This window comes from Poecilia reticulata, chromosome 5, assembly GCF_904066995.2.
Source record: "Poecilia reticulata chromosome 5, P_reticulata-male-v2, whole genome shotgun sequence".
Lineage (NCBI taxonomy): Eukaryota > Metazoa > Chordata > Actinopteri > Cyprinodontiformes > Poeciliidae > Poecilia > Poecilia reticulata.
This window is the reverse complement of record NC_088834.1, coordinates 21,722,149-21,746,900: the sequence shown is the minus strand read 5'-3', so window position 1 is coordinate 21,746,900 and position 24,752 is coordinate 21,722,149. Positions and strand designations below refer to the sequence as shown.

Here is a 24,752-nt window from a genome sequence, read left to right as displayed (position 1 = left end):
CACCTTCCTCGTTTTATAGTTTGATCAGGTGTGGATGACTTTGGCTCCTTACAGGGGACATCCTAGCACAAGGGGCTGTCAAACAAAGCTGATTCAAATGACTATTGCCCTTCCTGGTCAGCTAATGGTTTGATTCAGCTTTTTATAGTAATGTGATGAATTAGTGACCCAACTGAATCATGCTTCATTGGACATTGGCGGCTCTTACTGTTTGCCACGTTCCCAGAGTTTCCTTGTGCCACTTGGAGGAGGTCAGAGGATTCTGTCGGCCATAAATTGTGAATTTTAACAGATCTTCATCAAGGACTCCATTTGAGGTTCACGGATTAAACTTGAGAATGGGAGGTGACTGTGGTTCTGTAGGACTGCTTGGTACAGCTGAGACTTAAAACAAATAGCTCCCATTCCCCAGGGGTATGTTTCAGCCGCTGAGTGTCTCTCTTTCAGCGTGTTCACACCGCCAACTGCAACAGGAAGTAGAGTAGATTGTGGCTAAAAAGACTCTAAAGAGAAACTGTATAAACCACCAGTGGCTGCTTCACAACAGGTCTTATCGAACAAGGGATAGATCGATCAGAGTTGATGCAGATCTGTATTTAAGACCTTTCCAAGCAAAAGACAAGATCAAATCAATTCAGAGTGCTGCAGAAACCGCAGTAAACCGTTAAATCTGTTTAATTAATGTTCTCCTCAAGACTTTTTTCTAATTACATGACTGGTTTCGTTTTCAAGCTTTTCATCACGAGTGACCTATATTTATACACTCAGTGAGTGGCACGCAAAGTGTCTGCGTATTTAACAGGAAATGGGAAACAGGCAAATAAACACACGTAAAAGGATAACTTCCTGCCGCATTTTCCTCCCATATCCGCTTAACAACCTCCCGAGCTTCTTTTTCTTCCCAGAGAAAGTCGCCTGCTGATAAGAGGGGGCTGCTGTTTAATTGCTCCCATGTTGTGTTGCCTGTAGGCTCACTAGTTTCACCGTTTTGCTTTTAAGTTTGTGTGCTGATGTCCAAGCATGCATTCGGGGGTCAATCGGGTCTTCGTGAGGCTGAAGGAGCCCTGCGACTGAAGTTGCCAGTGCCCGCTTCCTCAGTGTCTGCTCTGCTTTCCCTTAACAATGTCCCTGTATCCAGTGACATGGCCTACAATCCTGCATTCAGACCTGACTGCCTGAGGGACGGATTATTCACACTGCATCTGCAGCGCTGTCAGGTCGGGCTCAACCCCACGCACCTAATGGAACAGTTACTTTTTAAAAATAAATCCTATGAAGGGGTGAACCCTTTTTGGTTATATACTCCATGTACGGAGTGAAATATCTCAGGTGTTTGTTAATTTTGATAATTATAGCAGTTTCTTGGGTTACGTTTGCACAAGACCGCTCTATGGAAACTGCCTGTATTTCTGGATGTATTGTGGGAAAACGTTCCACGTTTAGACGACACTACCAAGACGCTGTGTATCGGACGAAGTTGTCATGCCAACGTCTACGTGGCGCTGGGATTTTTAGCATGTCATCAAAACACGCAGGTGCACCCTCAGCTTCCACCTCAGCTTCCCCCTTATTTAGAAAACAAGAATCCGTCTCTGATGAACAAAGTGTCTATGTAACAAATATATATTCCTTTTCAGAAGTTGTGTTAAACTGAAAAGGTTAAGCAGCACAAAGCTACCCATCATTGTTTTTGTTTATCTGCCCATTCATGTGAGGAGCGAATCCTCAAGCCTTTTGTTCTCTACATTTTCACACTTTTGTGGAGTTATTCCCGAAAAGCTTCAGTCTGAAGACCTGGTTTCAAAAAGCGTCCATCAGAGACTGCGATTGCTGGAGATGTATAAACAAGCATCAAATGTTATGGTTTCACTAAAAAGCGGTTCTGTTTAAACGGGCCCCAGAAAACCCAGACAGAGACGTATCCATGATATAGGTTACAAATCAACAGAAATAAACTTTTGAAATGTGTCACTTTGTGTTGAATAGTTGAATATTTGAAATAAATTACCTTTTCAATTATATTTTAATTAATAGAGATATACACTGTATGCATAAGCTAACTATTGGTGCACCAAGGTTTAAACGAACAGTTTCAAAATCCCTAAATCTTTAGTTACATCTTTTCGTTGGTTTGAAGTTGTTTGTTTTTGACACTAAACTGTTGCCTCGCTCCCACTTGTGGCTGCACACTGCCGGTTAGCTGGCTGAAAAAAGGACTTTTCCATCACTCGCTCAAAAAAAATGTGACTTTGCTGAAATAGTTATTACTGAAAGAAACACAGCCATAGTATGAAACCTAAAGAAGTGCCACACTTTTTCTTTTAGTGAAGTAACTGTTTTAAAATTATAATAGGCAAGTTTCATAAGGCATGCCAATCTAGCAGCTACAGGCTGACTACTTGAGCTGATATCCTGACTAATTAATCAGCTAATGTGAAGCTGTTAATCTTTGAGGGGTTCTGTGTAGGGAAAAATGGTGGACATAATAAGTTCATGTTATATATGTTTTTTGTTTTAAAACCTTGTGTAAATACCATGCTATTAAAACCATGGCAGTTTTATTTCAGGTCATCATACTGTGGGGAATCTCATTGACTCCTCTGCTTGGTGAACTTAACATCTTTATGGGCCTGCAGTCTTTTTCTAAACTATTTTACTCTGAAGCACATGGGCCAGGGGTTGAAAGGGTAAAGAGATTAATTTGCAAACACAAGGTTTTATTCAAACACACACAGAGTATCACTTTATGTTGAGTGCCTTAAAAGGTTTGCATTAGAAAACTGACCCTGAGTGTTTTTGTGCACCGTTATGAAAGCCAATAATTCATCTGTGTGCATGCGGGGTGGAGCCTGACTTGAGAGTTATGAACTCCGTGTGAAATTCCTTCTGCATATTGATCTAGCCCACCATTCCTCCAATTAGACCAGCGAGTGAGTCGTCTCCTGCTGAACTGCTCTGTCAGCCTCTGGCACTCCTTGTAAACAGACACAAAGACAAATCTGTTTAATGCGGCGTTTGAACTCGTGGCCTCTCGGAGATGTTCTCACCTTGACACACTTCCTCCTTAAGGCTGTCCTGCTGGTTCAATTTGCAGCCATTGCTCAAGGAATTACCAAATAGTGAACCTCTGTGTGCTTTCCGCTATTGTGGTTTTCGGGGGGGGAGGGTGCGACGGGGATGACTGTAATGAGGCGAAATAAAAAGGAAAACTGCAAAACGGAGCATAAAATATTCAGTGTTCCTTATTAGCCTACAGATGGATGACAAGCGTTTATGATGCAGAACGTTTTTAGCTAAGAGGCGGGGGGAAGCTCAGCTGATGAGGTGATGATCAATCAATCTGGAACCATTCAGACAGAGAAGGCTCTCAGAAATCCATTACTGCTCCACTGCCTGCGAAACAAAACAAGAGCAGCAGAATACAACTGCGGAAGTGACCCCTCTCACAGCTGATACACAAAGGTTTTAAAGGGGACAACAGAAAAGGTGGTGTTTTGTTGTTGGACATTTGTCCTGTGTAGGCTACCGGTCTCGCCTGTTTCCTGTGTGTGTTAATAGTTTGCCACACATGCACTGTCTGGGTTACTTGCCTCCCATGGGGGTCACTTCTGAAAGGCTGGGTTTGGTGGGAAAAAGTCAAGTCTTACATTGCTGGAGTTACTGGTCATAGGGTTTGGCTGCTGCAGTTTAATCTCCTCATAAAAGCATTCATACACTTAGGGCCTTGATATTTCCCTGCGCCCCCCAACTTGCAACTGGCTTGACACCTAGTGACAAAAGTAAAAGCATTGTTTGATGGGAGTCGCTGCTGAAACGGTTGATCACTGATTTTTTGAACTCCATGGAGGGAAGAGGAGCAGGAAATGTAGCGGAGCACACGCCCAAGTGTACCATCCACAGCTGTGCATCACTTCCTGCTTACCCACTGATGGTCATGTGCTTTTTTTTTTTTTTTTTTTCTTGAATTGCAGATTATTATTTACTTGCGGAGAAGCAGAGAATGAGTGCAAAATAAAGTGAGCTTCAAAACAGGATTTCATAAACATCCATGTATTGGGGCACTCATGGTTTAGTGAAGGTGCTCTTTGTATCGCTAAACCTGGGGAAAAGGGTGTCAAGCTTCTCTTTTTATTATTTTCTGTCCTTTGGACTTTTAAGAGCATAAATAATTACTTTTTAACATTTTATACGTGGATGTGAAATGTATTATTTAAAAGAAAGGCTTGAACTTATCGAAAGGCAACTAGTTGTTGAGAAAGAATCGTAATAAGTGCGGTGCACCAAACTTTATGGTTCATAGCATCTAGCTCAAATTTTTTAGCATTTTCAGGTGGACGTTCTAATTTCTGCTTGGGTTCTGACTGGTGTCGGTTCACTCATGTGCTTGGGCAGTACTTCCTTTTCTCCCAACAGTTGTAGTGGTTTTATAAGTGCTGTGTGGCAGTAAATGGAAGCAGCTGAAAGTCACATTCCCCCCCCCCCCACATAATCATCCTTTTAGTTGCAGTATTGGCTGTCAAAATTTAATTTTAAGGACACCTAAGTAAACTCTTTAAGTCTGTTTACTGTTAATTTTCTCACAGAGTCATGTCATTTTGTCTTGAAAAGCCACTTTAGTTCATACAATCAAAATATTGCTTTAAGGTATGCTGTTCGCTTGGCTCATGATACTCAGCTACTTAAACTAGATTGTCTTTAGGGAAAGTAACTGTGCTCACTCTGTCATTTTTTCCTGTTTCTCATTAACGACCAGAAAACTGTTAAACAAATTCCCCTTTGAAAAAGTTAAATTTGCCAAGATATCAGTAAAGGTGCTTGGAGCAATCTGCAAATGTGCTTTAACATTTAGTGAGGACTTAGTTTTAGAGAAGGATGACTCGTAAGACATTTTTGTGTCAGAACAGCATGTCTAAATGTAATATTGCAAACAGTGGAAAGATGTATTTATATTCAACCTTTTAAGATTTTAGATTTCCTGACCATAAAATACAATTAAATTTGCAGTGAGTGTGTGTGTGTGTGTGTGTTTTTTTAATGTCATTTCGATTTGTCGGTGAATATTATAAGGAAGCTAGAACATAAGTGTGTATTGGAAACGGTCAACTTTTGCATGCTTTTGCTCCAAATGTTTAAGTTGCGTCAGCAATCTTTTGATGAACTTCTCCTCATTCAGTGCATGGGTACTCCCAAATGGTGTGCTGCTGTAGCAGAATGACTTCCTGTAAGGCCGCTGCTGAACTATCCACACTTCCTGTTCGCTTCCTGCTTTGTGTGAGCCGTTGCTGTTGTCGACATGATTCAGTATGCGACTCTTGGGGTGAAACAGACTGGAGAATGAGCCTCGGGCCTTCACTGGACTGAAACTGGGCAGTATGCGTTCCGAGTGCGACTAGCGAGCTCACTTCATTTTATTTTAAAACTCCTCTTGTTGCATGCCTTGTTTACACCGTCTGGGGAAAATAAAGTGTGAAACTCTAACCAAAATAATAAAACATTTTTTGCTCAGCTCCTCTTATTTAGAGCTTGAACATTTAAACACAGGCACAATCACTCGGATCTGTATTTATTTGAATGCCCTCATTTGAATTTAGAAAGGAATGAATGGCGCTTCAGTCTCTTTCAGCATTAGTATTTTGCTGTTATCATATGTCACTGGCCCTCTAAATAGCCATGTTTATCATTATTTATGCAGCTTGGGCTCAAGGAAACCCTTTTCTGCTGCTTGTGTGGCCAAAACAAATAATAATGGACGTCCTTGTGTTGTCGTGTTCGCGGGAAACAATAAATGCTTTTCTTTTAGTGTCCTTTGAAGCTTGCATATTTTGATAAATCATGTGTGTGTTGACATTGTTGTGGTCATTTGGAAATCACAAGGGGCTCTGTTTGTGTGTGTTGAGGGGGGAAGGGGCTCATCTGTAGCTCTTTAAACAGAGCACCTCTTGGGTGAGTGTAGACAGAGGACACAGTGTGAATGAGTCTGATGTCACTGCAGGTCTTTGTGTGCTCTGCTGAGCTTGCACACACATACAGAGACTAGTAAAAGAGGGATGAGGTTCAGGCTATAATTTTTAAATTGTGTAGAGAAGAGATGTGCTTGGAGTGCATTCCTTTTGTCGTCTTATTTTCATAAACTGCTCCTGCTTTGTTAAAAAGAGAATAACGCGTCCTTGATTTTTAGCCAGGCAAGCACAAGGAAGAATGAGTCGGAGATGCTGAGGAGGATGGTGGGCAGAGGGTGGGTGAAGTGAGGGGGGGAAAAAAGAGCAAGTGTCTTGTCCTTTGTCAAAAGGGTTATTGTAGCGAGCTAATATGAAGTGCCCATGTGTGCGCGTATGAATAATTCGAGTGCAGCTGCACGTGTTTGCTATTTTCCCGGAGAGAGAAGTAGAGGCAGCGGGACGGGAGCCCTCAGGTGTGTCTAGACTATAAAGTATTTATCTACTTCCCTGTTTTAATGCCAGCAACCCTTTTGAAATAAAATATCTCATTGTGTTCTGCTTTTACTTTCTGTAAGTCTATAACCAGAGCCTTATTTCTTCTTCACATAGACAGAGTGCATTTTTTTGTTGGACTCTGTTAGGTCGATATTAATTCGCTGTGTGTGTGTTGTGACCAGCTGGCCCATGATCACCTCCACCATTAAGTAGCTTAATCACAGCTGGTGTCCATTTGTCTTTTTACGTGTTTTTGTGTCACGTCTTTGAAAGAAAAAGAGGAGTCAGCAGGAAAATAATATCTTTAAAACATTACTTTAAGTAATTACGGAGTACAGGCGTTTTCAAAAGTATTCAGACTTGGTTTATTTAGTTTTGTTTCATATGAGAACCGTAAGCCTTGGTGTTTTTTTTTGTTTTTTTTTTAAAGGTATCGCATCTTCAGCCTTTATTTAAAACTCAAAGAATCCAAAAATAAATCGGAAAAGGCCAATACACTGTCGCTAATTACTGTGAAGCGGAAGGAAACGTTTGAATGGTTTTCAATTTTTTTACTTTGCAAATTGAGAGTGCATTTGCATTTATGCATCTACCCTAAATGAATACACTGTTCAGCCACTATACTCTACGTACCACATTTCATTTTTGATGCATCTCCACAAGCTTCACACAATTAGAAACTAATAGTTTTGTCCATTTATTGATGATGGTAAAATAGCGGAAGCTTATTTCATGCTTTCTGTTTGAATAGCAATTTTCAAGTCTTAGATTGTTGATTTGATTTAGCTCTGTAAATCGTTTAGATCCATTTATCCTCCTATTAGTTCTGACTCAATTCCCTGTTCCTTTTAGAAACAATGCATGATGCTGCCACCACCATGTTGGTTTTATTTGATTAGGTCATCTTCTTTTACATGTTTCTTGTCTCTCCTACATGGTCTGTGGCAAACAGAAGGTCTTCTGCCCTTCTTTTTTCTTATCACTCTTCAACAAAGGACAGATTTTTGCAGTCGTAATGGATAAGATCCGATTTTTCCAGGTGATCACTTCACTCATCTTGGTATGTTTTAATTCCAGTTTCAGATTAGCTTACAGGAAATGTATTTACAAGATGGACTTTGTAGATCCAGTTATTTTCTACCTTCTACTGAATAAATGTCTTCTGTCATCATGTTCAAAAAGTTGCACATGTAAATGATTTGTTCTTTGGCCCTTTAATTCTTTAACAAAACAGAATGTGAAAAAGATGAATGCTTCTGGAAAAGCTCCAAGTTTAAGAATGAGAAGAGAGGAATTTAACTGACGTGGCCCACTGGCCCAGCGCCGGCCTGTGGAAGTAATTTGCATAATATCTAGGGATCTTAAAAACTGTAGAACCTATTAAGTCAGAGTGACTCCTTTGTCACTCCGTTACATCATTGCATCATCGATGCATTGGTGATTGAAATGATGTTGACAACATTCTTCAGTGTGGAAGTTGTCACTGCAGAAGAAAAACAAAGTTTGGTGAGGCTTGTCATTTTACTCCTTTGCTATTTTTTGTTGCAGGTTTAGGAGTTTTGACCAAATCTGCAAAATAGTGTAGCAATTACTAATTTCATTTTTGCAAGGTTTTATTGGTTCTGGTGACCTTTATTTGATAGGAAATTGACAGGAAAGCAGGTAGAAAAGGGGGATGACAGGCGGCAAAGGTCGCCAGGACGGGAATCGAACCTGCAACAGCCGCATGGAGGACTAAGGCCTCCATATGTGAGTTGTGCTTAACCCCTGCGCCACCACAACACACCATTTAGCTCATTTCTAACATATTTTCCAAAACAAGAAAAGAATGACCACTTAAGACAAAAAGAAGCTAGAAATGTTTTTTTATTTTGGTAAATATATGCATATATTTATTTCATTTATCTCCTTAATATTTTTTAGGCTGCACTCATTTTAGATTGATTTATCACATATGTTTGCTGTATTGTATATGTTTTTCTGCAGCTATCTGACATAAAGGTTCACATACCTACAGACGGAGACAGGCTGGCTGAATGCATTAGCACTCAAAGTAAATGCTGTCTGACAGTAGGAGGCAGGGTGGGTGGTAATGTTAACCAGCCCTCCAGGGAGCCAGGCAGACGAGCAGAGTCATGGCAGCAGTCTGCCGCTCTACTGTATTTGTTGTACGTTTGACAAAGGCATCTGCTCCCAGTCTTTCCCATATTGAATTTGTTACCTTCAGTTTATTTGTCTAACCTCATCACAGCATGGTGGCTTTGGTGGAGTTTTCTTGGCTTGTCCAGGATTCAAATCGCGTGTTACATCCATCAAGTCCTATTTTTTTTTTATGGCTTTCAATTTGCAACTTTACAGCCACACTTCCTTGTCCTATGCTTAACCAAATGAATTTAAAATGCATCATCAGAGAATTTTTAGCTGGGGATGCAAAGTCGGGATTTGCATGCATTCTAAGGACAGTAAACCCTGGATGGACGACCTCAGGCTGTGAACATCCATTTTGTATCATATTAGTAATGACTTGTTTTAAATCTTAGATATTATTAGATTTTTTTAATTCTGCTTGATCTGTCAGTTTTTCATACTCTGTGGAGTATCTTCTCTCGTTTAGTTTTCAGTTCCTTTTAGTTTTTTTTTTCTTTTTAGACGGCTGAAATTTGTTAGAATCAAGCTCGGATGCAGACTTACTGACCTTGACAACACTGTCTATCATGAAAATGTAGGAGAGGAAGCTAATTTGATTCTTTGTCACGCCTCCACCTCCCCCATGTTGCAGCCGACAGAGCAGATGAGACAGATAGGAAGGGGGAGAAATGAGGAAGGGGGGAGTTGGCTGAGGAAATGGGGTGAGGATTGACCCAGAATCGGTTCTTGTGATGCGTGCTGATGTAGTCTGGTAACAATGAGCTGAAACTGACTGATGGATGCCTGTATTTGACTGCATTTGTATAGACAGGGAATATTTCTCCCTGACTGGCACAGTATCTGTTGTGCTTCTGCAGTTTTAGCATGAGCAGTGCAAATCTATTTAAAATAAACTGTTCAAGCAAAGACAAAAAGAATAAACAAAACATCTCATAATGAGAACCTTCTGGGTAATTACTCTGACAGCCAATCAAGGCAATCTTTGTTGGCTTTGTTTTTTAATCTCTTTAAAAATTCTATCACAGCGAGGCCACAGCGAGGCTTCCCACATGGTCTGTTCCATACAGCACTGTCCTAATTTAGTAGATCATTTCTGGCTTTAGTCCATATCAAGAAAAACTATTACAAACAGTTAAAAAAAACAAAACACGGTGGTGGATTTTGACTGAAAATTTTTATAACCACTTTGTTTTTGAAGATCAATTGTTTTATTATTTCTAAATATATCTTTTTATTTATCTAATACATCTTGAGGAGTTAACTCGGCTCTATAGGCTCCAGAAAATGTAGGACATGTCTCTCTGAAGTCTGGCTCAGACTGGGAAATGTTCATGTTAATGTCCATGAACCAGTTTGCCCACTTGTTCTCCAGAGTTTGATACTGGATGTTAACAAATCCAGTCAAACCAATGTTCAGAGGGTATGTGAGTCCAGCTCTCTCTCATCGCCGATTACCGATTGGCATCACTGCCTCTGGCAGCGGGGTCGCCAGCCCGCAAGGATCATTTGATAGAGAGGGATCACATGAAAGAGGAAAGCAGGATTGCATACACTGTCTGTGTTTAAGAGTGAATAAAATAATTAAACAAAGGAAGGTGCGGTATAGAAGAGGCCGATTAGGAGTGTTTTGTTTCCAGGTTCATAGTTTTATTCTTGGTTTTCAGTGCACTACTAACTCTCCATCCAGATAAGGACACTATTGGGGCCAATAGGTGGTAACAACATCCACAACTATGAACCCAAAATATGTTTGTATGTGGTTCTGATGAGGCTCCAGGTCAGTTCACCCTGTCACCAATTCTTTGCCCCCCTTTTGATACTTCAGCATCGCAAGCAGATTTGCTGGAAGTCCAGACTTTGACTAAATCTTTTTAAAGGGGAGGTGTTATGTATTTTCCAGGAACATAGTGGCATTTTATATCAACCAAATAACTGTATTACCTACAGTGTTATGAAAATTATATTTGATTATTAGTAATTTTGCTTCTGTCTCTTTAAGAACCCCCTACCCCTTTTGACACTCCCACTTTCAGTACATCATCACAACAACGCTTCTCCATTTATGCTGTTTACAACCGTTCTTAGAAGCGCTGTAGTTTGAGTGATAAGCTCAGACGTCCCACCAGGTGTTTGCTGCTGCCGCTAGTCTGGTGGAGCTGTGTGGGTGGGGCAGGGGTGGTATGTGGGGCTGGATCTTAGCTGGGGATTAAAGCCCCATAGTGCAGATTTGGGTAAATTGGTGGCGCTTTGTATGAGTGGGTATCAAGGCACTGCTGTTTCTTAACTCGGTATGCCTGGTCATTATCAGGTCAGGGTGTGGCAAATCAAACTGAACTAAAAAAAATGTCCAAAAAAAATCTGTATGCAGAGAAATATTTTTGCACAGCTTTTAGTACTTTCTTCTCAGTTGTGCCTGCCTAAACCAATCATATACCATTATAAAACTGCTGCCTTTATGTTTATTCACCTCTTCAGTTGTCCTTGAATTTACCTTGTTGCTTCAGATTGAAAAAAACAAATTCATTGCTTCAAAACTGGCCTTATTTTAATTAGATTAATGCATTTTACAGAATGGCTTTAGGGCCACCTTGATTATAAATGAATGAATGGGAGATTTTCACTCATTCACTTTGCGTAAGCTGAACCAACATAAGAAACTCTGAATGTGAGTGCTGTACCACTTGGCCTGTGGCCCGTTACCCTGCTGTGTTATTGGGTCAGCGGGAAGCGCTGGAAGCTGAAGTGAGACAGATTTTTGAGTGAACGCCCCGCTACCATAAGCCTGAGTGGCAGAGAGCATCCTGCTATTTCACTCATGCTCAACACTTAACTGATTACAATAAGAGAATAGCTCGGACATTATGGGAAGAGTGTCTGCGATTGATTGCGATGGCTAGAGCATCGAACAGAGGAAGAGAAGGTAGACTGGAGAGAAAGAGTCGGCTGATGGTTTTATGTGCTGATTCTCTGCAGTTTGCTGATCCAGAAAATCAATGTCGGCACTGATTAAATGGGCAACAGCACAGAAATGCCTACTGTAGCTCAATAATCCGAAACTTTTAGCTCCACTGTGCCGGGACCTCTTTGTCAGATGGCAAGAAATTGGTGTTAACACTTTGATAAATAGTTGGGATCTTTAAGATACCAAGAGCTTTTAATTTCTGTATTCAGAATATTAACTGTGAAAGTTGAATTTGCTATGGAAGCAAATTGAGCTATTCAGATACCGAAATAGTGCTAATAAGGATTAGATCAGAGATGACTGAAAATTAATAAAATTAGGTCAATAAGTGACAGGATTGTTTTTAGAACCAAATACTTAAAAAAACTTTGAATCATACCAGCTTTAACAGCTGTATTTGATATTTTTCTTTAAATTATTTGATCACAAACAGTGCTTGCATTTAGCTTGAACCACAAAGTATTCTCATAGTTGAGTACTGACTGACATGGGGATTAAATGTAATACACTTGAAACAGATTTAATTTTTTAATTATTTTTATAAACATGTGCTTTTGCTCAATTTTACTCACGTTTCAATTAGCTTTTAGCAGATTCTCTGTCCATGCTGAAGAAAAGCTTCTCCACATCACGATGCTGCCAGCACCATGTTTCACAGTGAGGGAGATGTGTTCAGGGTCCTTTTGTAAGGTTTTGTATGCAGGTTTAAAGATGAAATGGGCTTTGAACCACCCACTGCCCATCTGATCCTTTGCTTCCTCTCCCCTTTCTGCTCTCATTCTTCCCGCTTAGTCATTTTGTTTCGACCTTAACAGCCATCGGTCTGCCTCTCCTCCATCCATTCCCGCTCCACCGGGCCTCTCTCATTTCATCCCAGAGTCACCGATATGCCCAAAGCTCCCAACCCTAAATGGGCCGGGGTAATTTCCTGAGTTTCTGAGCTTTTCATGTCAAACATGCAGCAACCTTCTTAAATTCCCGATTGCATCCATCCTCTTGTGTCCTTATTTTCGTTCTCTCAGGCTGTTCATTGTTTCCGAGGCAGATACAGTATGAATGCAGAAGAGAGATGAATTGTTTAGCGAGAGCATTATTTGACTCCACCTTTACACCTTTTTTAGAGGTTTTGTATCGGTTTGTGTGAACAAAGGGTGTCCACCTTCAAAGGTGTCTTTGTTGGATGTAGATCCCTTCATTCCTTTTCACCGACATTTAGTGCCTAAGCAGTCACATTTTAGTTCTCTGTACCTGGTAAGGTGACAGCCGTCATATCTGGATCAGTTTAAAGTCGAGAGAAGCATGACACATTTCAAGTTTTTGCCAGGAGAATGTTGAGTCAGGACAGATTCTGGATTAATCATAACCCTGTTAGGTTCTTTGACCAACATGTTTCTTCTGACTGGAAGTAATATTAACATTTTGGAATGGCCCAGCCAAAGTCCTGGCATGAATCTGATAGAGAATCTGTTGAGGGAGCTAAAGTTTAGGGTGATTGCAAAGAGGCTTTCCAGACTCAGCCACATGGAGCTCATCACAGAAAACAAATAATTTGAAATACTGGTGGAAAAGGGGGTGGGAAAAACATCTATTGATTAGTGAGAAATGTAGAAATAATTTTCAAGAAGACAGTTTTTCTTAAAAATTGACTTTTTTTTTTTTTTTACTGTTGATACCTCTTTTGCAATGTCTTATGTTCTGGGAGATGCCTGTGTTATTTCCCGTCAGAAACGAGCTTCTTAGTTGAAAGAAAATAACTAAATCTAAATCCATCTGGTGTGTAAATAAATTGGGGCTTAACTGTACGCTGTTGGACAGGGAAACGGATTCAGATTGTGGCTCCAGGCTAACTTTTCTGCTCCAGTTGAATTGGTGCTCCACCTCATATTTTCTGCTTTAAAGGTCAGATTTTTATCATTTTCCATACACAGATAGTCTTGTAGCTGACTGCAGCTGTAACAAATGTGCAGGTAAATGTCTCTTTATTTTAGCTTTAACAATCAAATGTTCAAAATCCTTCATTTTGTCCAACTGATCCTATAAAGTGATGATCATTAAAGCCCACCCATAATCTCCGGCTTATCTGAAGGGGGCGGGGTTGCAGCGCCTGGAGGGAATCCCAGACCTTCCTCCACAATGAATAAAACCAATAGTCCTCATATTAAGCTGTCCTTTACCTTTTTACTGTTTTCTGTCAGTAGCATTTACACTTTGTATATCCTCTGCTGCAGATATTATGTCCCAGCCTAGAAAAAGCGGTTGCGTTTAGTATTCTTTTGTGTGAGAGAAGAAAATACAGATCAAAATACCTGAAATGATTTGATACACCAGCACAAAAAAAGCAGACAATTATTGGAGATTATTGACCATTTTGCAGCTAAATTGCTCTGGAGCCTTTAAGAGTACCCAGCTATGACCCACAAACATGCTGGGTAAAATACAAACTGCATGCAGAAAGACTCCCGACTGTTAGGCAAATGTGGGAACCACACCACGACCGTGTAGCCCAGGAGCTGTACACGCTGACTCACTTACAACTTAAGTTTACGTTTCCAGTCAACATTTTGGTCTCTACTTGCTAAATTACTGAAAGGGATTAGTGTAAAGAGAAAATGTTAATGGGGTCAATTTTTAAAATTTATTTTCAAGGAGGTCTGTTTTGCTCTTCACAGAGACAAACTTCTTTGAAAGTACAGTATGTGCATGAAGTTATCTTTTTCTGGTTGCGTAGGACTTGGGTTTGACGTGCTTATATAGCAGAAAGATAAGAGCCAGCTGGGTTTGGAAAGTCAGAGAGCACACAGACAAGCTAGGGACATTTACAATTTTGTTAGATGATTATTTTTCACCTTTATTTCTTCTTGACAATTGAGATTCTCAGTTTTAACAATGCTTCATGCCATCTTTCCGTGTAAAATTTTCATACTTTTATGATACGGTTGTCGCAAGTCAAATGCATGGTTGAACATACAGATATTTTGTAATTTACCTTTTTTTTTAATCCCTATGTGGAGAGAGCCACACACAATCAGTTGGGGTAATCCTTGTCTGAGATCTGATGACAAAGCCCTATTCTGAGGTATAGCACAGGCAAACTGAACACAACCAGATGGACATGTGTTCCTGTTTATGCAATCTCTGTGGTGCTGGGTAATCTGTCAGGAAAAAAAACAAACAAAAAACCTCTTTCTGCTCAGTAAACCAAAATTAAAACACTGGGCCCCTAGGCTCTTTCAGGTGATCATTGTTACGTCATTGTTACTGGGTTGGATTCTGAACGTAAACCCATCAGACAGGCGGCATCAAAACTAAAAACTCCCAGTTTTGTGCCTATAGCCAACATCAGGTACTTGGAGGCATTTTTGAAATAGATATTATCTGACGCATCAGTGGGGTTGACCTTGTGATTTCTGAATTTTCTGCTGGATTTAAATTTGCTACATTTTTTTTGTTGTTGTTGGCCCATGTTGTTCACTTTTTTTTTTTGCTGTGGGCTAGAGTTGGGGAGCTCATAGAGGTCTCCCCCAATATAGTTATTGGTAAAATTTAAAAGTAAAAAAAAAAAAGCCAGCATTGCAGGAAATTATAAAAAAAACATCGTTTTGTTGAATTGATTCTCCTTAAGGCAGGTACGGCTAACATACCTTGAGTGCATTGTGATTTTTCTTTTGCCTATCTGAGTGTCAGCTGTTCAATACTTTCATTGATGAGTTCTCCTTTTAATATTAAGTTGATAAATGGCTGTGTCATGCTTCATTATTATTTGGCAGCATACGACTGCAAGACTTTATTAGGAACCAAGTCTGTGGTGTTTCTGTAGGGACAACACCCAAGCGGCTGACTGTGTGGCGGAGCTGCGGTGGAGTCAAAACAGCAGGGATCCATCATGAAGCTGCTTGGAATCGTGGCTACCACAAACAAGTGATGACAGGCCTGGAATTAAGAGAACACCTCAAAGCACATTAAGTTTTCTCAGGAAAATTGTTAGACTCTGGCTTTCATGTCTCTGCATAGTTTGTATCATGTTGAACAGAAATGGGTTGTGAAAAAACGAACTGTCATTACCGAAGGTGTCTCAGAATTAAAACGGCAGTAAATGTTATAGGTTACATTATTATGAATGATAATAAATGCTTTAGACATTTAAGCTTTTTATAGTTTTCTTTGCCCCTTTCAAATCCTCCTCTTCCTCTGAAAAAAAACAACAAATACAACCACAAACCCCTCAGTACTGATCACTTCGTCATTCACATCATGCAAGTTTATCCGCAACCTGGCTTTCCAAATCTTTTAAATGCTCCCAATACAAGCAAAGTTGTTCTACGGGGATCAGAGGCGTAGCGGGGGTGGGCTGACTTCAACAGCCACCTGCACCGATTTTTGACATCAACAAGCTGAACATGAAGATCACGGATTGAAAGAATGATCTCTGAGGTATTGACTTTCTTTTACCTGCCTCTCCAGAACAAACCCTTTATTTGTGTCACACTTTCTGTTTTACATGCTGAGCACCGAGTGAAAATATGAATAAGGATAATGATAGTATGAAATGGAAGCATGCTCCAGCTTTGCATTGCAAAGCTCAAAGTGGAGCTAATGGATTTTAAGTCTGTTTTCTAAGAAATATGTATGAATACGTCTTACTGCCAACTTTCTTTTCGTTGAAAGTTGGCAGAAGTTCTTACTGCCAACTTTCTTTTCGTATAGAAACACTTCTAAGGTTTTATATAAGCAAATTACATAAAAATTATGTCACAATATGATTTAAGAATTAACTTTACTCTGAGTCTAGAGCAAAAAAATCGAGGTTTATTTTCTTTAAACATCACTGTTTAATTAAATGCAGCTCCATGTATGGCATGAGTGAAATACAAGAATCAAAACAGCTGCAGCTGCCCTGCAAACTGCGAACCGATGCTGCTTTGGCTGCAGCCAAATAGTTTTCACCACAGCTGAAAAGGACTGGACCACAATCTTCCTGCCAATGTACATTGTACCATGATCATCCTCCCTCTACATAGAAATATAAAGTCTTATGTCTGTGGAACAGGCCTCCTGGTTGTTGTGAAGGGCACACACACCTCCAAAGTGCACATGGTCTGGTTGCTTGGAGAGATTATCAGAATGTTTATGTTAAGAGCACATCTTTAAGGACTTGCTTAACTTAAGATCTTTGGATCTTAAGTTTTAAATACCTGTTACTAACAGGTATTTAATCAATCCTAATCTTCTGGCCTTTGTAGAGATAGTTGGTTGTTTCTAAAGTGGCATTTCTGAATATCCTCTTTTACCTGTGTATGTATTTACAGTGAAGACAGATCACCTGCTTTTATTGTCTGCCTGTTGGCTCAACGCTTCCTGGATTGCAAACAAACTATAGAGGTATATGTCAACAGCTTTTCTGGATGTGCTGCGGGATCAAAGTGGGTGGATGGGGTGTTTGTATTTTAAACAGTTGTTGGTGGAGCAGACACAAAGAGTTCAATGTGTTTTTTTTTCCAATAGCGGGGAGGCATTTGATTATTTGAAAGAAAGACAGCCAGAGGGTGAGGAAATGAGAGAGAGAGCTAAAGTCACAGTGTTGGAGAGGCTCTCTTGTTATCAGAAGGAAGAGGAAAGTGGAACAGGCCCTTTAACTCCCTCTGCTATTCAATCTTTTGTGCTGCAGTTTTCATTGGCAGTAAACCGAAGCTTAGCAGAAAACGGCGCGAGACGATGTGACGACGGACAAGAGCACAAAGCATTAGGCACTTTGCTGTGCAGCGATTGTAAAGTCGATATCACAAATAGCAGAGAGAAAACTGGAAGTCAGAGTTATTTTAAAGAGTTATTGAGGAAGAGAAGATGTTAATCCTCTTAAAAACAACAAAAAAGGGGTCGCGCTAAAGACATAAATGGAGAGCTGCTTCCTCCTCTGGCTCCGTGCCAGAGGAGAGACAAGAGAGGTCTGAAACACTCACAGCTCCAGTGAATACTATTAACTGTCGCTGTGTGTGTGTGTGTGTGTGTGTGTGGGCTGCGCCTTTACTGAAGTGTTTACATTAGGGAAATGAACTGTGGCTATCACTCGCCTGGTCTTGGAGGTTGATTGAGCATGAACACACAAAATTGCCAAGACACACACATACACACACATAGGGTAAAATGGCAGTTACTTATTATTGGAAGTGATCACCACACAGGCTGATTTTTATTGGCTCTGTGGTTACACACCCCCATCCCCGAGCCTCAGTTGTTTAGCAGACTTATCGTTTGGATGGGGCTATTTTCTGGAATGCAAATGGATGTTCTGTCAGCACTTGTGTTACAGCAAAGATTAGTGCAAACATGGATGTGGGAGCTTATTAGGATTCACAATTTAAAGACCACGGGAATTATAATGAATCGGTAATTAAAGCCAATTTAGTTTATGGGGTTTCTGCTATTTAAATGGGAAAATGCATCAAACATATTGATGCTTTTAGTGATTTGGACATATATTTAAAATGTTTTTCTTTATTATTTGCACATCACCAAATTAGCATTCTCTCTTTTTTTAATTGGCCAAAAACCATATAAGGGGGATTATTTTACTATGTAGCATTTTAAATGAAATGAGGCATTTTGTTTTGTTGTTGAATCAAAACGGGCCATTCAAATCACTGCATTTGTGGGTGTGTGAGGTCCTGATGTTTTGTGGCGTGCCTCATCCTTCTTGCTGACATGTCAAGTTTCAAACAGTGGTTGTTTTCAGCTTATGACACATTCCAATCTCGGTATTCTTGTAAGGCTAGAAATCCCATTACTTTTGAAAAGCAGGATCGTGATTAGAAAAGCTGAGTCTGCATGACTGTATTTTGAAGAAGCCTGCTGTCTTGTTCATGTTCCAGGTAACTTTACTTTGCATCTCTGAACATCAATGCACTTGAGGTTGAGATAGCAGTTATCTATTAGCATTTCTGAAGATCCCACCTGAGGTGCTTAAACCTTTTGTTTTTATGTTAGAACCCAAAAGATGAGAACTGATGGAATTATATAGCCTCAATTTCTGTGTCTCCTGTCTTATTGCCCGTATTCATGGTGACTTGGACTAATTTTAGCATCAGATGTTCTTTATTGATTGTGTGGTCTGAGTCTGGATGGTTGTGCACATGTGAGATCAATGCTATGGATCTATTCTTTTGTTGCTGCAGCTGTCTTAAACGCTCATCCAGCTGAGCCCTTGTGCTGGTTGATTACTGAAAGCTGTTAGTTCTTCATCCCATAGGTCATCTGATGGGATCTCATTGCCATGTATGTGTGTGCATTTTGTTATTTGTTCACAATGGCATTAACTGTTGATTAGTTTTTGCTTATAGTAGTTAATTTTGGATCATTTTTTATGTTTTTGTTTTGCCTGGAAGGCACCCAAACTCCAGGGAACAGTAAATTGTTTCTCTAGATAAAGAAGCTATTTCAGATTGGCTCATTAACCACTTGGTTTCTTCTTTTGTTCCCCAGTTGTTCGATTTTCTCATTTTCTGTGGAAACTTTATTCAGTATGGAGTCCTGGCTTGCTGACACTGCTGAAAATAAGCAAAACAAACTTCCAAAGTAGTAATTTGCATTATTGCATTGCATAAAATCCAAATACAAGACATCGAGGTTTGAGTAATGTGACAAATGCAAATAATTGCAGTGGTTTGAGTATGTTTGCATAGCGGGACACAAGAAGCAATTCTTTATGTACTCTATTCAGTTTTTCAATACTCTTTAGTATAATTTATTCCACAGGAACAGTTTAGCATAAATCTAAATTTAAGCTGTTTCATGTGTATTACCTACTCTCTTCCTCTTCCCCCCCAGCAGTACACAAACACACACACACTCTATCCTGCAGCGGTCAACTCTATTGTATAAAGTCAGTGCGCTGCTCTTTTGCCATATCCACTTTATGTTTATAATTGGCTTAAACAGCACTTTTAGATCCATTAACCTCTGTGTCAAGGTCACATGCAGGAATAAAGGAAACTCATCTGTCTGCTAACTGCTTTGAGCCTCTGTCTTCATAATAAGGTTGGCCTGGGCTCTCATGTGGCTGCTGAATCGCACAATTCAAATGTGTTTAATCCCCTGCTGGAAGAATCTCTCTTCAGAGATGCTTCTGTGCCTGAAGGAGAGCCAGAAAAAATGCCCCGGTGTGTTTCTGCAGCACCATTAAGACTTGTGGGAGAGGGATTAAATGTGTGTGTCAGTGGAGGGTGTGGTACTTTATGCATGCATGAGAGGAACCATGTGTGAACTGAAGATAGTACTGTTGATTTTTTTCCCCCTTTATGTATAGTATTTACAGAAGTTGCAGTGTGGACGTTTTTGTAGTTTAGTCCCGTCCTACGACAGCTGTTAGGGAGTTTTCTGAAACTCTCTCAGGCTTTATACCATAGTATGTTTTTGTGTTGCAATTGTAGTGCGTTTGTCTGAATAACGAGGTTTATTTGCACCAGGCAAAGACTTTATAAAATATTGCTTTAGTAAATGTCAACTTCTTACCTTTCTTCTGACCCCTCCTCCCCATTGAAGCTCTACCGTCTCTCCAAAAGCTCCAGATGCAATCCAGCAGACCTGCTCTTCAATAGGAAAGTAAATTAAGGAAAAGTAAAAGTTCTCTGATAGTTTTTCTTCAGTGACTCAGCACTGATGCAGAAGCATGTAATTGTGGGAAGTCTTAACTGCAGTAAATCATCTTTATCTCGCCCGTAAGGCTTTCTGCCCTTGTTCTGTCAAGAAAATCAAAATTATCCTAAACTCAAATGTTCAGACATCATTTGTCAGTGACTTCAAAGCTGTTCTTGGCCAGGGACTACTTTATTTCACTCTCATCTTATCAGGGATTATTTTCCAGCTGGGATGTTAGGGGAAAGTAATTAACTTCTGTGAACTACCTGTCAGGATGGAAACCCGTCCTGATTAGAGGAGTTGACGACAATGCTTGTAACAGTGACTTGAGTCTCTACATAAACTCAGATGCAGGTTTTTCTCCTGAGTTTCCACATTGTCTGATATTAAGTGACTAGTACAGCTAAATGTACTGATAATGTTTTGGATTTATTTCAGATTTCTGCTCAGTTTTGTCACTAATAGATAAGTGAAAGTGTTTCTTTTATACGGTTTACCTGAACTTACTCCAACTCTCCTCTCCTCTTTCAGTCTGCTCTCTGTATTTACATTTCACGTGTTGGAACTATGTAAAACTGTTCCTACCCAATTGAAATATAACTTTGTTTTTCCTGTTCATTTCTGACGCCTAACTTGAATTTATAGTCCCTGTATCCTTTTCCCTAAAAAGTACACATTTGCATTCCTACAAATAAACTGGTCAAACTGGTTCTGTTCACGCTTTTGAAAAACTTCTTTACATGGTCAGATTAAGGAGCTGTTGTGCCATGTCTAAAACTCTAGAGTTAGTTTATGTCTTTGACTAAGAGTATTAAGACAAAAAATTAAAAACAATGAGTATTATTGCTAATTAAAAGTGAGATTTTTGGATCTATTTCAGTGATGGATCTCTTCCCCGAGGTGGCAGAGACATATAATTGAAAAAAATATTTCATGTTCTTTAAATCTTATGTGTTCTTAAAAAAATGATCGCTGTAAAAGATATCTTCAGCTTGAAGTTTTGATTTGGAAACATTTAAACATTGGGCTAAGAAATCTGGAAAAGCATTGACTAAGTAATCTGTACGTTTGTAGGGATGTACTTTTCTCTTGGTATTTATATAAATTTGACCAAACGTATAACTTAGTGCGGTAACTAAGAAATGCAGTGTAGCTATTGCTGTATTTTGACCAGCAGACTTGCTCCACACACATGTGAAACAAGACCACAGCTTGAACAGACAGTGCCACGGAGTCTGACCTCATTCATTTTCTCACACCATTTATCTTGATTAGTGTCAGAAAAAACTGTTCTGGTATCTGGTTTCATAGATTTTCAAATAGTAAAAAGACCATTTTTATAAAAAAATAAAAACCCAATCAATTTGATTTGTCAGCAGAGATAGTGACTGATACTTACTGTACATGGAAAAAAAAAAGTTTTAATGTTTCTGAATTTAGAAGATTTTGATTAAACTGTCCCAAACCATAAACTTTTCTTTTAATTATGATTTAGTCTCATTAACAATAAAAGCAGGCAGTAATTCTTTTAACTTTAATAAATTATTATGACATGCCACTTTTAATAACCTAGTGAGTTTGGGCAGCTCCTTATTCCTGCTAAAGCATCTTGAGCCATTTTCCCACATGATCCCCACAGATTTTTCAGGAGAAAACTGCAGAGTTTGGTCCAGACGTTTCCCACAGCTGCCGTTCACACGTATATTTCACAGCAGAGGATTTTCTACTTGGGATGCATTCTCACTGCCTGGCTGTGAGAGACGGGGTGCCCGGAGCTTCTTTTTTTTCTTTTTTTTTTTTTTAGCAGCTATATAACGCGATACCTAATGAAATGATCCCGTTATGGAAGATAATGCAACAATTCATGTCAGGAATGAAAGCAGAGGCTGTTAGGCGATTGTTTTGCATCAGCTTCACTTGTAATTAAATTTAGCTACAATAGTGATGAACGGCTGAAAAGGTTCACGCAAGTCAGCAGATACCAGTGGGCACCCCCCGCTCATCTGCAGCAAATGCTTTCAACGATTTACTGCCTTCGTGTGTCCTTAAGATGTCCGGAGGAAGTTCTGCAGGTATTTGCATATTCCTGTCATGCGGGCGAGTAAGAAATTCAGATTTAGTTTTGTGTACTGTTTGGTGCACATTTTCAATGGGAAGATGTTATAACTTCTTCACCATCTTCACTTTTTTTATTTTTGAAAGAGCCTTCATTTGATTAGCTCTTCAAGTATTATGCTTTTTTAACCTAGTTTCCATTTTACAGCTGGTCTCTTTCAAACGATTGTGTTTTATCCGCATGATGCATTAAAACACTTCAGATTCAGTTTTCATCAGTAGTTTATCTGCTTGGGTTAAGTTTATGTACTAAATTTCCACATTTAAATTTCGCATCTTGTCATAAATTCCTCCTTGCTTGATTTTTATGTCCATATTGTTGACTTCCTGTCTTTTAGGATTCGTCCTCAGATGGCCAAGGAGAAGATCGAGGGCTGTCACGTGTGCACGCTGGTCACACCTGGAGAACCGCAGGTGCTCCTGGGAAAGGACAAGGCCTTCACGTACGACTTTGTGTTCGATATTGACTCGGAGCAGCAGCGCATCTACCAGACTTGTGTGTACAAGCTCATCGAGGGCTGCTTTGAGGGCTACAATGCAACCGTGTTTGCTTATGGACAGGTGCGACCACGAGGCTTTGTAGATTTGGAGTTATTTAGGACACAGTTACCACACATTCACATATCATTGTATGTTAACAACAGAAAGCATGTCAGTCACTGATGTGGTGACATCAAACATGTCAAAGTACTATGAACCATAAAATATCAGGTCAGCTTGAGACTTCATCAATGTAGAAAGATTAGAGATGCATTGATCAAAAATTTGTGGCTAATTATATATATTCATGATTTGTAAAATGTAGGATTCACTTTCAGATTATTTTCTACTTTTCCTTGTGTGAGGTGTCATTAAAAAGAAACTGATCTCAGAGTTGATGGCATAAACTGACTAAATGGACCTGGATTAGCTTCTGGTGGGGTTTGAATTACTAAAACTCTTAACTCCCTGTATATTTTCTTACTTTGACTGTAAGACTTTCAAAATGCTGTCAGCATCTTTAAATCCAGTTTGTGCCTTGACAGATGAGATTTAAAAGCCTAAATGGATGAAACAGAACCGCTTTCATGTTGTTGGCTTAAAGTCTTGCTGTTCTCTCTCTTACAGTCTGAATGAACTACATTTCTCGACAGTCTGATAATCATCATTGCAGATTATGCAACAAAACATGGTTTAGACCCTACTAGTGCAAAGCAGAATAGTAAAATCTACATGTAATCTTAATGTAAGATAGGCAGCATAAATAAAAATATGTTTAAATGGTGTAATGAGAAAGAACTACTGTAGCTCAACAGTGATGATTACAGGGTTGTTCATTTATTCATTTGCAGCCATGACTTGAGTTGGTGCTAAGAGATTCTGCTAATTAATGTTGTCTTTATGCCAGAGGGAAACTGGCTTCCTTTTAAATGGCCTTAATTTTTAAACATCTCACTAATACCGCAGACGCCGCGTTTATTCAGTAACAACTTTCACATTGTGTTTTTAGTTGTGTTTCGCTCACTAATTGGTAAGATTGTTTTTCGAGGTTCAGACCATCAGTCACAGTCACAGTGATAATCTGTCAAATCAGACGACCAGTTGATTTCACATTAATTGGTTTAAGAATTTTAATGAGCCCTCATTGCCTATTCATGGATGGATAAGAAATGTTATGTGGATCTTAGGATGGTAAGACCGTTTTCTTTTTTTTTTTCTCCTTTTTCTATAAAATGTCTTCCAGACGGGCTCGGGGAAGACCTACACCATGGGGACGGGTTTTGATGTGAGTCTGAGCCTGCAGGAGCAGGGCATCATCCCGCGGGCCGTCCACCAGCTGTTTGAGGGCATCCAGAGCAGGAGGGATCGAGCCCAGGAAACCGGCATCCAGCCGCCCGAGTTTAAAGTCAGCGCCCAGTTTTTGGAGGTGGGACACACGAAAACACTTGATCTAACATTTTGAAAAGTTTATTGATGCAACCAAACGTATCAATAAATTTGGTTGTTGGTCCATATTACCGCTAATCAGAACATAAAGACTGCAACAGGATCAGCCTTCTCATCCACAAACAGGATGTGACAGTCTGAAGACAGATGGGCTGTGATGTCTATGTGTGCTTTGTGGGACCTGATTAATGTTTGCCATTACCTGTGACATTATTCCTCATCACCGAGGAGCAGAAGACGGATAAGAGCGAGAAATCAGAGAGAGGGCGGAATGCTTGCATAGGAGAAATTAGATATATGGCTACTAATCATTTCCTCAGGGGATTTCTGGAGAGCGAATGTGAGGGGCATGTTAGGGAGGGTTCTGCTGTACGTTTGGGCGTGTGTGTTGTGGTTCCTTTAATGATCAAGTTATAATAGAAATCCAGATAAAACCAGAAAAATAATAATCTTGTACAAACAGCTTCTACTACTTTCTGTTTTAGTCTCTGGATCTGTGATATTGGTGTGTTTTCTTTTTGCTTTTGGGTCAAAAG

The 24,752-nt window shown here is 39.7% G+C and overlaps 1 protein-coding gene across 8 annotated transcripts in view; it reads left to right on the top strand.

Moving 5' to 3' along the window:
- kif21b (kinesin family member 21B) overlaps positions 1–24,752 on the top strand; it is a 68,570-nt gene that overhangs the window by 1,831 nt on the left and 41,987 nt on the right. For all 8 annotated transcript variants that reach the window (XM_017304884.2, XM_017304882.2, XM_017304886.2 and 5 more), the window contains exons 2-3: positions 22,629–22,851; positions 24,014–24,196. In XM_017304884.2, the coding sequence (XP_017160373.1) occupies positions 22,629–22,851; positions 24,014–24,196 (406 nt within the window). The remainder of the gene's footprint in view (positions 1–22,628; positions 22,852–24,013; positions 24,197–24,752) is intronic.